This window comes from Ctenopharyngodon idella, chromosome 16, assembly GCF_019924925.1.
Source record: "Ctenopharyngodon idella isolate HZGC_01 chromosome 16, HZGC01, whole genome shotgun sequence".
In the NCBI taxonomy this organism is placed as follows: domain Eukaryota; kingdom Metazoa; phylum Chordata; class Actinopteri; order Cypriniformes; family Xenocyprididae; genus Ctenopharyngodon; species Ctenopharyngodon idella.
In genome coordinates, this window is record NC_067235.1 from 11,365,693 (window position 1) to 11,379,106 (window position 13,414).

General features: G+C 36.1%; 2 protein-coding genes across 9 annotated transcripts in view; one reads left to right on the plus strand and one right to left on the minus strand.

Annotated features, from left to right (window-relative positions):
- clcn1b (chloride channel, voltage-sensitive 1b) overlaps window positions 1–2,702 on the plus strand; it is a 40,625-nt gene extending 37,923 nt beyond the window's left edge. Inside the window, exon 23 of the mRNA XM_051866524.1 lies at window positions 55–2,702. Within this exon, the coding sequence (XP_051722484.1) occupies window positions 55–429 (375 nt within the window). The 3' untranslated portion in view covers window positions 430–2,702. The remainder of the gene's footprint in view (window positions 1–54) is intronic.
- A 647-nt stretch (window positions 2,703–3,349) lies between these two features.
- The window catches only part of fam131bb (family with sequence similarity 131 member Bb), a 66,726-nt gene continuing 56,661 nt past the window's right edge, over window positions 3,350–13,414 (minus strand). For all 8 annotated transcript variants that reach the window (XM_051866262.1, XM_051866259.1, XM_051866258.1 and 5 more), the window contains one exon: window positions 3,350–11,031. In XM_051866262.1, coding sequence (XP_051722222.1) covers window positions 10,801–11,031 — 231 coding nt within the window. In that variant the 3' untranslated portion in view covers window positions 3,350–10,800. The remainder of the gene's footprint in view (window positions 11,032–13,414) is intronic.

A 13,414-nucleotide genomic window follows, 5' to 3' on the forward strand; every position in this document is an offset into this window, starting at 1 on the left:
CATATTCTGGTGTTTGTGTAAATAATTCTGCTCCTCTCTCTTTTTCACACCCAGCTCCAGAAAGCAATCGAGGGTTCGACTCGTAGCGGAGTGCGACTGCGTCCCCCTCTGGCCAGTTTCAGAGACGCCAGACGCAAGGCCAAAAAGCCTTCTCATTCCCCTTCCATCCAGTCCTCTCCCACACGGGACAGAGAGCTGTGGAGCGAGGGAGTGAAAAGAGAGACTAAAGACGAGTCAGCTGGTAGTTGTATCCAGACAGCAGAGAAAGAGTGTGATATCGCCATGGGCAACAGCAACAGAAGTACCGTCAGCACCTCTCAGGAGCAATTGCCTTCCCCTTCTTCTTCCACACTTCCTCTGTCCTCTCTTCATTCTGTGCCTGAAGCAGAGGTGGATGCTGATAGAGAGAGTGATGAGGAGCCTTTATAGGTCTATTGTTTTGTAATTTACTCAAATTCAGCCCTCCAGGGGGAGGCAAACCAAATTATGGTGCTGCCTTTGAGCCCAGCATGGGCCGTCGGACTTGTTGGCTGATTTTCTACTCTCCTGGACAGGACTCTTTCTTTCTAGATGTTTTTATTCAGTTAAGTTTCTTTTGCTGTCTATTACATTTGTACATATGGACAGTCGGTCTGACACATTTCACTGAATATTGACAATCCATCCCAGTGTTTGTCTGCTGTACTTCATATTATATCTCTGTAAAAAAGTGAAAATGTTTGTAAAAATGAAAGATTTATTACCTTAAGCTATTTATACCTGACCTGACCCTTAAAAACTTCTTATCTTGGTGTGTAACCCAATGCATTCAGGTTAATTCATTCATACTAAATATTTTGTCTTGCTCATTTAAATGTTGCCACATGAAGCACATTTTACACTCTAAAAAATGTTGGGTTAAAAACAACCCAAGTTGGGTTGAAAATGGACAAACCCAGCGGTTGGGTTAAATGTGTGCCCAACCATTGGGTAGTTTTATTTAACTCAACTACTGTTTAAAAATTACTGTACTGCTTTCTTAAAATGAACCCAAAGTATGTTGGAAATGAACATTTATTAATATATATTTAATAAGTGTAATTAATAATAATTAAACAATATTATCAAATTGCTTATTAATAAATGTTTTTAAACAATAGTTGAGTTAAATAAAACTGCCCAGCAGGTTGGGCAAACATTTAACCCAACCTGTCCATTTTCAACCCAACTTGTATTGTTTTTAACCCAGCATTTAGGTTTAACCCAGCATTAGCATGTAGGTTTCCTTTTCCTTTTCCTTTTTTTTTTTTTTTTTTTTTTACATTGTAGATGTGAAATTTAAAGGAATATTCCAGGTTCAATACAATGTTGTTATTGTTAACTATGACTAAATCTATTATATATTGTTTTTGGTAATTGAAATGAAGATGAAATAAAATAAAAGAAAAAGTTAAGTTCAGATATGTTTAAGTTGAAGTACTAAAATGAGTCAAATTAAAACTGAAATAAAAAAAAATAAAAAAACAGATTTTTTTTAAATTTTTTTTATTAAAATTAAAACTGATAATATAAATATAAAAGCTAATTCAAAATGTTAATAAATGCCGTAGTGTTATTTTAGTATTATGTACATACTATTATATATAATAATAGTATAATACTAAAATAACGCTGGTTTAATGAACAGAATTTGTGACAATATTAATTACTGCAAAAAGCAAATTTGTCCATTTTCTTTAAATAAAAAGTAAAAATCAGTGTTACAGTGAGGTACTGTAATGTTTGGATTTAAAAGTAGAAATATGTAGCTTGTACTTTTATAAAAGCACTAACATTAATTTGTCTCTTTAAGCTTGTGTACTTTTTGAGCTGTAAAGTTGTTTAAATAATCGTTACAGCTGTAATAGGTGATTTTTGTCCACACTAAAATCATGTTAATGCATAGTTTTTACACCATATGGCTATAATATTATAATAGTGAATATATTAACATTAAAGGGATAGTTCACCCAAAAATGAAAATTCTGTCATCAGGAAGATATTTGGAAGAACGTTTGTAACCAAACACATCTCGCCCCCTATTTGACTACCATAGTATTTTTTTTTCTACCATGGTAGTAAATGGGGGGCAAGATCTGCTTGGTTACTAAAAAAAATTCCAAATTTCTCCCTTTGTGTTCAGCAGAACAAATAAATTCATACAGGTTTTGAACAACTTGAGGGTGAGTAAATGATGACAGAACTTTCATTTTTTGGTGAACTATCCCTTAAATGCATTGCCCCCCTTCACTTCCATTGTAAGTGCCTTACTGTAACACAGATTATTATTATAATATTATTATTATTATTATTTAAGAAAAAGTTCAATTATTTTGGGGGTTATCAACATTATGCCACAAATTGTGTCCATTGGTCTTGTGCTGAACCTGGAATATTCCTTTAATCACTAGTCATTCATTATAAAACTGTTTTGTTTACTACATAATTTAAAGGGATAGTTCACTCAAAAATGAAAATTATCCCAAGATTTACTCACCCTAAAGCCATCCTAGGTGTATATGACTATCTTCTTTCAGACGAACACAATCAGAGGTATATTTAAAAAATATCCTTAGTCCTCCAAGGATTATAATGGTTGTGAATGGTAGCCCAAATTTTGAAGACAAAAAAATGCATCCATCCATAAAAAAAAAAAAACAATCCATTCAACTCCAGGGGGTTAATAAAGGCGAATTCTGAAGCGAATCAATGCGTTTGTGTAAGACAAATATCCTTATTTAAAACTTTATAAAGTAAAACAACGTGTACTGCGTTGCGGAAGTTAACGCTTTTTGGACGTACGTCGAATGCGTGTGACTGTCCCGCCGGAAGCTTATTTGACTTTATATTACTTTATATTAACCTTTTTATTTTACGTTTACTTTAAGTTTTAAATAAGGATATTTGTCTTATACAAATGCATCGATTCACTTCAGAAGGCCTTTATTAACCCCCTGGAGTCGTATGGATTCATTTTTTTATGGATGGATGCATTTTTTTGTCTTCAAAATTTGGGCTGCCATTCACAACCATTATAAACCTTGGAAGACTAAGGATATTTTTAAATCTCTGATTGTGTTGGTCCGAAAGAAGATAGTCACACACATACACACATTGAGGGTAAGTAAATCATGGAATAATTTTCATTTTTGGGTGAACTATCCCTTTTAGCTGCAAAGTCATTACTTTTATTGTTGAATCTTTGTTTGATTATTCTGATTATTGATGAATATCTGATGAATTTTATTTGTCTATAATTGTGTTTTAATGGTCTCAATAGCATGCAGACTTTTTTGCCACGTCTTAAAAATACACAAAGTGCGCAACAATGCTTTGTTTGCTTCATTTATTTGTTTCTTCATTATTTTTTGGGAAAAATAAACAAATAGCAATATTCTTGAAGGTCAGGTAGGTGTTTTGTTCGTGCAGGAAAAAGAGATGGGTAAGAGAGAGAGTTCGATGGAGGAAGAGCACATTGGAAGAACCATCTTATAACCTTCAGTAAAGCATGCATAGATATACGTGTCACAGAGCACTTCTTATATCACACCTTTTATAGCTCAGTCAGTCCCACATGAATAGATTTGTGTCTGTATAGCTTGTTGAACATGTTGAATCCATGTATTTCAGTGTTAAACAAATTTTATCATGACACTGTTTCTTATCCAAAGTATTACTTTTTCTGAATATGATTCTTCCACCAGACAACACAGGGTTTGAGTAATAGACAGATAACATACAAAGGGAAAGAGAGAGGAGAGAAAGACAAGTAGACAAGTTCACAGAAAGAAGGAGAGAGGTAGAAGAAAGGACCGGTTACAGCATCATGCCAACAGACAGTTTTGTAGTGAAAGATGGCAGTAGAATCGTACAAAAAATCCATTTGAAATTAGTCTGTAAACACAAATGATAAACAACTACATCCAACTAAGTACATTTGGCTTTGTTATTATTTATTCATTCGTATATACCTTATCTTACATAAAAAGCAATAAAAGAGGACATGACATCACTCCTTTGGTTGCAGTAGTATTACCTGGCTTCGTGTGATTGGTATGTTGGTTTAATAGGGTGATTATGGTTGAAATTTTTGAGGCATTTTTCAGATGGAATGGTGAAAATATGGTAGTGGGATTACAGGCACAACCGAGTAAATAAAGAAATCGCTCTTGAATTGACAATGAATTAATCAGTTGTCAGATCATCCAGAATCATAAACGAGGAACGTAAAGTTCATTTAAAATCCCTCAGGTGACATACTGAACGTCTATGTATGCTTAATAATGTACAGTCAGGGCGTTGGGGTTTTGTTATTTGTTGTCCAGCTGACTGAATATTAATTTGATTCTGAAATGATTTTACAATCTTATCTAATCCTCCACTACAACGTAAAAAACAACCGGTCTACACAGCAGAATCCTCAGAGTTAAATCAGCTCTGCTCAGAGAACATATGGTCCCTCTCTACATAGAGTTAAAATAACACTGAAGCAGAGTTAAAGTTAATGAGATAATATGCTGTTTGTGGAGTTGTTTAATCAGAGATTTAATGTCTTTTATCTTCAGTTGATTTCATCTAAGGCTGTGGCTGGAAGTCATTTGTAGTTATTGTATTTCTCTTCAGAGATTCTGCTTGTTAACAGCAGGTGTTCATCACTAATGCTCAATCATAACTTAATTAATCACTTATTTATCTCATTAACTTTAACTCTGCTTCAGTGTTACTTTAACACTATGTAGAGAGAAACCATATGTAATCTGAGCAGAGTTGATTTAACTCTGGGGATTTTGCTGTGCAGCAATAAGACAAACACTGCAACAACTAATCAGTAAAACTGAAGTCCTCTGAGGTTATTTTCAATACAATCGATAACTGAAATGCAAGATGGCACCAGCTGTGTTTGTATGAAATGAGAAAGAGCGAGTCTGTGATGCGATAAAGATACACAAAAGTAACGCCAGTTTTAGTTATCCGTATAAACTGTCTAGCCTACATCGATGGCAAGACTACAGAAGCTAAAAAAACTATACTTATCTCACAATTCTGACATGAGAGTTTATATCTCAGGATTTTGATTAATATTCTATATAATGATGCCAAATCAACGGAATCTTGTTTCCATCATGGAAAAAAATTAAAAAGTTAATTGCAACATTTATCTCACAATTCTGATGTTTTCTTGCACTTTTTTCACAATTTAAAAAAAAAAAATTTAGATATAGGCTAAACTCAGAATTTCGAGGGGAAAAAAATCTGAATTGTAAACTTCTGTCATTAATTACTAACCCTCATGTCGTTCCACATCCGTAACACCTTCATTCATCTTCAAAACACAAATTAAGATATTTTTCTCATCCATAGACAGCAATTTAACCACCACTTTTAAGGTCCAAAAAGGTAGTAAAGACATCGTTAAAACAGTTCATGTGACTACAGTGGTTCAACCTAAATTTTATGAAGCGACGAGAATACTTTTTTTGCACAAAAACAAAACAAAAATAATGACTTTATTTAATAATATGTTCTCTTCTGTGTCATTCTCCAACGCTGTTAACTTTCTACGTCAGAACGCCGGCTCGGTATTGGCCGACGCTGTTCACAAGAACAGAATGACGCATGCGTGCAGCGCGACAAATTCCTGATAGTAAACGGATTCCCCGTTCAATTTTTGACGTAGTCCAAGTGCTTTGTAACAGTCGGTCTGTCGCGTTCAATGTAGACAGCTTTTAGCTGTTGCGGTGCGATGCAATGCGAAAAACATCACGTCTGGTGTAGACACGGTGTTGCGGGTTTGGAACGACGTGAGGTTGAGTAATTAATGACAGAATTTTCATTTTTGGGTGAACTAACCCTTTAAGTTTCTTTGTAAAAAGATGAGTTGATTGACTAGTTTATTCATTTTATTCTTTAGACATGCAAAACTTCCATGTTTTGCACATCATTCTCAAACTCAATGCAGGAAACGTACTGGTATTCTTAATAAATTAAATAAAATGTAATTTAGCTATATGCACTTACACATGGATATTTGATATATTGTGTAAACAAACAATTTTTTAATCGGTTCATTGAACTGAACTGTCCTAAATAACCAGTTCGTGGAAAAGAATCGTCCTCAATTTGGAACCGTATACTAGCAAACAACTGTGAGAGATGGAAACGTTTAGGTGTGACTATCATTTTGCTTCATGAGTCACAAAAAAAATATGTATGACATATTCTCACCAAACCAGAGTGATACCATTACAACAAAAGGTGCATTTATCTCAAAATAACAAATAGATATCATACAGGCTTCAAAGTTAAATCCCTCCCCTATGTAATTCTTAAATAAATAAATGGGCACATATTATTTCATGTGAGCAACTTTTGGAGTTCTGTATGTTTCACGTAATATAAGAACTTATGACACTGAATAAAAATTCAGCAGTTATGCTGCTGTTTTATGCTTGGACTCCGACACGTAATGACTGTGTGATGTTATATAACAAAAAAACATTAACCTTATGACATACAATGAGATGTTTAAGAAATTTTTTATACTGTACACAAAAATCGGTCAGATCTTCCTCTAGAGCCCAGCAATGAAATAATATGTACCCCAACATATACAGGAGGGAGCGCACACAATTCTGTAGAAAAATAAACATTGTCCCAACATTGCATAAATAATCAGTCAATAAATAAATTCATTCAAGTCAATACACTTCATATAGCTATTAACGCTATTCTCGCCACCAAGTTTGTATTACACACAATCATCAAAGGTGTACCGCATCCTTCAAAGAAACGGTCATAATAACCAGTAGACTTAGTTGTCTTTTTTTTTTTTTTTTTTTTTTTTAATCCTTGGTGAATCATGCATGACATCACAATGCAGAATGAGCTTCTGTTTCTGAAACCGGACTGCTCCGACTTTGGGATGCATATGCTTCACGTCCGTTTACATACAAACACACAGTCAACACAAAGTTTGTAGCGTCATAGTGACTGTAATAATCAGTGACCATGACAAACAGGAAGACGCCTGTGCAGTTCAAAATTCCAAATGGCCTGAGTTGTTCATAAAGTCACTTTCAACTCGGATCAACGTCCATTTCCATTCTCATTCTGCGGAGACAATTTTCCTTGATATCTTGATAAAGGATATTTACAGTATGTGGATCCAGGTCCTGTTCTATTCTCCCCTTGATATATAGTGAAAAGAATTGTAGGCAATGGAATACATATTTTAAATAAGAAATTATGACATGCTTTATTATAAAGAAAATAATCATCAAGAACTTATCAAAAAAAAAAAAAAATACGCGTATGAGTCGCCAGCAGGACTGTTCTGGAAAACCTTGACTGTAGTGTTTTTCTAATTATTATTTTGAGGTTATGAGGCATTACCTATCCATATTTCTAATCTCAGTGTCATTTGTTATGAAAACAAGCTAAGGTTAACAAATAATTTGATTTACGTTCATTTAAAGGTGCAATATGTAGGATTTATGTCCGCTAGAGGTCGCTAGAGGCCTATTCAAAACAAAGGCGTAGCTTGATGACGGCAAGTTTGAGCGCGGAATCTTGGGACATGTGGTCTTCACATCACAGCCGGTGGAAACAATCGGGATAGGACTTGGGCAGAAATCATATTCATGGGCGTGATTATTAATGTTACTGTAGTATGAAGCAGAGCAGGACCGAGTGTTGTGGGAGCTGAACGCGGCCGCTGGAGCGATTGCGCAACACATGCCTCACAAGCAGCAGAACTTTTATTATGCCACAGTCGCCGGCGCTGCTTCCGCTTTTCCGGTCATGAGTATGAGGTAACGCAGCTCTGTTTATCATATTAGATACATTTGAGCGTGTTGAAAATGTTGTTATAACGTTACTCTGTGCGTTCACTTGGCGGCTGCTGTGAGACACTTGTTTGAGACACGCTGCAGTAAGATAGATCGATTTTAGAATATCATATTAAATGCTGGGTGGCTTGTGTTGATAAATGGCATGCAATTAATTTTAAAACGTATTGTATGATGGAGAAAATGCGGTATTACTGTTACTAAAAATAAAGCTGCATCTGATTATGCTATGTTAGCTATTTGACAAAAAAGTGTTTTTCTCTGAGGTATGGTAAAGCATGATACTCGCAAAAAAATCAAGAAAATTAGATTTAAACAATAAGACTAAACGTGTTGAGCTATATAACAATAATTAGTTTTCTGTCTATAAACATAACCAAACAGTTGTTCTCTTGTCTATTAAAACATGTAATATATTAAAGCGTCTTTGGTGTTTCCATGGTTTCTACAAAATAAAACCGGAAACCGAGGGTAACGCGGGTATGACGCAATTGACAGGCGACTCCTCACATGTCTGGGAGCCTTGGTTAAAATTGCAATTTTCTCACGATTTACAAATAGTTGGAAACGTTTGGGATATTGTAAGTACTCAAGTGAACAAAATATATAACACTGGCCTAGTGGTTTTTGGATATTTTACTGCAAAAAACTTACATATTGCACCTTTAGATAATTCAAAACCATCCTAAAGCCAAGGTTTGACTATACCAAAGAAAAAAAAAATCCATGTGAGTAAAAGAAAATGAGAAATTTGGTATCAGGATTCTGCAAATACAATGGAAAGTGTGACTTTGTTTCTCATAAAACAATTAGTTTCCAATCTAAAAAGGCATCTGTCCTTCACCCAACAACCAATGCAAGTGCAAAAAGGTTTTTCAAACGCAAATCAAATCGTTAAATTCACAGAGCTCACAGAGTAAGTCTCAGGCTCAGCTCAGAGTACTGAGGTCCAGTGCAAATATCTATACAGTGTTGTATAGGACTCCAGAGTACAACGACAGACATCATGCATGCCTAACGACACACAGAGAAGGAAGCACGCTATGTTACAATCCAGTATGAAATATATCTGTGTGTATGTACGCGGATGAAAAAGCTTGTTTCATTACACTTGTGAAGGCAAAACATTAATCTTCATAACATATAGTAAAATCTCCTAAAAACCAACTTGTGACAGTTCGTACTACTTGAATCAAAATGGGGTTGGGATATGATTTAATAATTATAATTAGCTTAAGAACAATAGGATAGTCTGCCGCCATACAAAGGCAAAACAGTATTAAAATTGAAAATCAAATCAATCTGTCAATTTCATTTTTCTCGGTTCAAGTGTTGGTGTAGTTACTGCATTTTGGCCTTCGTACAGCACAAGTATAGTTGTGTATATATACTACCGTTCAAAAGTTTGGGGTCAGTAAGATTTTTTTTTATATCTATATCCATTTTTTTTCTCTCCATAACATAACCAGTAATAAATGTACCAGAAAAATGTAAATAATAATAATCACTATTATATTACACTAAATAGTCTTAAATTCATCTATGTAACACATTACTATATTTATGCATTTTGCCGACTTTCTTTTTCTTTTCTTCTCTTGTATGTGTCTATAGTTCCTTCTATTGTATAAGCTACTACAATATATCATGTTCTTTGTTCAATTTAAAGTAAATAAATTGAAAAAAGTGACTGTAAATGAGATTTCTATTTCAAACAAATGCTGTTTTTAACTTGATATTCATCAAAGAATCCTGAAAAAAAAAAAAAAAAAATCTATTACCGTTTCCACAAAAATATTGTCTCTTTTCAACAGTTTAGCAGACAAATCAGCTAGAATGATTTCTGAAGGATCATGTGACACTGAAGACTGGAGTACTGATGCTGAAAATTCAACTTTTCCCATCACAGGAATAAATTACATTTTAAAATATATAAAAATAGAAAAAGGTTATTTAAATTGTTATAATATTCCACAATATTACTGTTTTTATTGTATTTTTTTTTATCAAATAAATGCAGCCTTGGTGACTAAAAGAGGGTTCTTTCAAAAACAAAAACAAAAAAATATTACCGACCCCAAACTTTTGAACTCTATGCACTTGTCTGTATGTGTATTTGAGTCTATGAGGGCTTGAATACCTTATAATATAAACAGCAGAATTGTGTGGATTGTGCTGTGGCTTGTTTCAATTGATGGACTTCCACATTTCACAGCACAGAAACACTGATCTTGTGCTCCTCCTAATACCATCATAAACCGAACACTTTCAAAATAGGCCAAATTTAGTTGAAGAGGAAAAGAGAGAATTTGTTGTCAAAGCACACTTGAGTGTTTTTGATAGCTAATGGTAAGTGTCTGTGTGGGAACTGAAGTTCTTGAGGGCATGAAGGGCATGAAAAAGCTTGTGTTACTGCCTATTTTACAATTATATGTTTAGTTCTTTTGTGGTTTTCTTAGAAAATAATGGTATTATTAGCATCATTATGGTTTATTAACTATAGTTTATTGTCTTTATTTTGAATAACGAGTGCCATCACTCCTTGTAAAAGCATGCACATATTTAACCGAATGTTCTTCATATTCATCTTCCTGAATTACATATACCTCCATCTCTATCGCTCCGTTCCAAACTTGTTTTCCTCATTCTCTCCTTTCTCAGTCCCAAGGACTTCCCAACTTCATTCTGTGCCTTCCTTTTTCAGACATCCATAATATAAGGCTTACAAAAAACAAAAAGAAAACAAACAAACAAAAAAATCATAGTGTTCACGTACGCAGTGCAGTAACTTTCAGTTCTGCTTTTCCACTTTGGGTTCGAGCAGTCACTTGAATTCCATCACAATAGTGTTTGATTCCTGAAATAGGAGTTGTTATTGTTTGATTATGCTGATTGAAATGTCTGTCAAAACCAGCTCAAGTCTCTCGCCGGCCACTTAATTGGGTGCCTTGATGTCTACAGTTGAGGATTCTGACTCCTCCTCCTTTTCTTCAAGCTCTTCAATTACAGACGGTGAGACATCAGACGCCTTCCGCTCTGTGATAAATTCTCCAGGGGCTTGACCTGGACTGCTTCCTCCCATTGAGGTCACTTCCTCTCTCTGCGTCACTGGAGATGGAATTAATGTCACTTGTTCTGGTTCCATACATAACGTTATGTCTTCCTCCTGGAAAAGAGGCTGGACATTAGTCTGGGTATGTCATTTCACTAAACGAAATTGCAAAACAAATGTTGTTTTTTGTTTTGTGACACTCAAATAAACAGCCCAATGTTAAAAGTTGTTTTATTATTACTTGTAGTAGTTCAGTTAAGTCATTTTTAAGTTCATGAAAAGTGTTTAACCTCCATAGTTTGATGCATTGTTGGAGAAATTAACTAGTGACTGGTTCCTGAAAAAGAAGTAACATGGTTGCACTACATGGTTTGAACTACATTGTTCAACAGTCAGAATCAGAATGAATCAGAATGAGCTTTATTGCCAAGTATGCTTACAAATACAAGGAATTTGTCTTGGTGACAGAAACTTCCAGTGCACAGAAAGAATAACAGCGACAGTACAGATAATAAAAAGTAAAATAAGTAAATAAAAATAAATATATAAAAAATACACAATATACATATGTTATACACAATGCAAGGGAATGTGAACAAGAGGTATGGTATGCTAAATAAATATGAGTATAAATAGTGTTGTGTATTGTACACGTTTATTGCCCAGTTGGGGCATTTAACTGTTCAAGAGGTAGATGAACTGAGGATAGAAACTTTTCTTGTGTCTGGCTGTTCTGATGCTCAGTGCGCTGTATCGCCGACCAGATGGCAACAGTTCAAAGAGGAAATGGCCTGGATGTGAGAGGTCTTTTTGCCAGTCTTTTTGCTCACTTTGGATGAGTACAGTTCTTGGAGAGTGGGAAAGGGGTGTTCCACTGATTCGCTCAGCAGTCCGGACTATGCTCTGTAGTCTTCTGAGGTCTGATTTGTAGCTGAGCCAAACCAGACAGTTACAGACCTGCAGAGAACAGACTCAGACTGCTGAGTAGAACTGCTGAAGCAGCTCCTGTGGCAGGTTGAACTTCCTCAGCTGATGAAGGAAATACAACTTCTGCTGGGCCTTTTTCACAATGGAGCCTGAGTGTCCCATTTTAGGTCCTAAGAGATGGTAGAGCCCAGAAACCTGAATGACTCCACTGTTACCAAAGTACTGTCCATGATGGTGAGTGAAGGGAGTGCTGGGAGGTTGTGACTACACCAGACAGCCAGTTCTTTAACCTCCTGTATTTAAGCAGACTTGTCACCATCCTGGATGAGGCCAATGAGTGTAGTGTCATCTGCAAACTTCAGGAGCTTGACAGAGGGGTCTTTTGCAATATAGTCATTGGTGTAGAAGGAGAAGAGTAGTGAGGAAAGCACGCATCCATGGGGGGCGCCAGTGCTGATCGTACAGGTGTAGGACGTCAATTTTCCCAGTCTCACTAGCTGTTGCCTAGCTGTCAGAAAGCTGGTGATCCATTGACAAATGGAGCTAGGAACAGAGAGCTCGGTTAGTTTGGTCTGGAGGAGTGTTGGAATGATGGTGTTGAAAGCCAAGCTGAAGTCCACAAACAGGATCCTCACATAAGTTCCAGGTCTGTTGAGATGTTGCAGGATGTAGTGCAGTCCCACATTGACTGCATCATCCAAAAACCTCTTTGCTCGATAAGCAAACTGCAGGGGGTCCAGCAAGGGTCCAATGATGTCCTTCAGGTGGGCTGGCACCAGTCTTTCAAACGAATTCATGACCACAGACTTTAAAGCAACAGGTCTGTAGTCATTCAGTCCTGTGATTTTGGGGTTCTTTGGGATGAGGATGATGGTGGAGCTTTTGAAGCAGGAAGGGACTTCGCATAGCTCTAGTGATCTGTTGAAGATCTTTGTGAAGATAGGGACCAGCTGGTCAGCACAGGATTTCAGACAGGCTGTTGAAACGCTGTCTGGGCCTGTGCTTTCCTTGTGTTTAGTTTTGGGAAGACCCGACACACATCCTCTTCACAGATGGTAAGTGCAGGAGGGAGGGAGAGGGGGTTGCTGGAGGTGTTGATGAATGCATGGAGAGAAGGTCAGAATGGGTGTGGGGTGGGAGACGGGGTTTTTAAAACCTGCAATAAAACTCATTCAGGTCATCAGCCAGTTGTTGATTTGACACAGTACTGGGGGATGGTGTCTTGTAATTGGTGATGTCTTATTTAGGCCTTTCCTCACTGATGCATGGTCGTTGGCTGAAAACTGTTTTTTCAGCTTTTTTTAGAGTAGCTTCTCTTAGCCACTCTTATCTCCTTTGTCAGTGTGTTTTTGGCCTGATTATACAAGATTCTGTCCCCACCTCTGTAGGCATCTTCTTTGGTGCGATAAAGCTTTCTGAGTTTAGCTGTGATCCATGGTTTGTTATTGTTGTATGTTAAATGAGTCCTGGAGGAATGCACATATCCTCACAGAAACTGATATATGATGTTACAGTATCAGTGAGCTTGTCCAGATTGGTGGCAGCAGCTTCAAAAATACTGCAAGTCGTG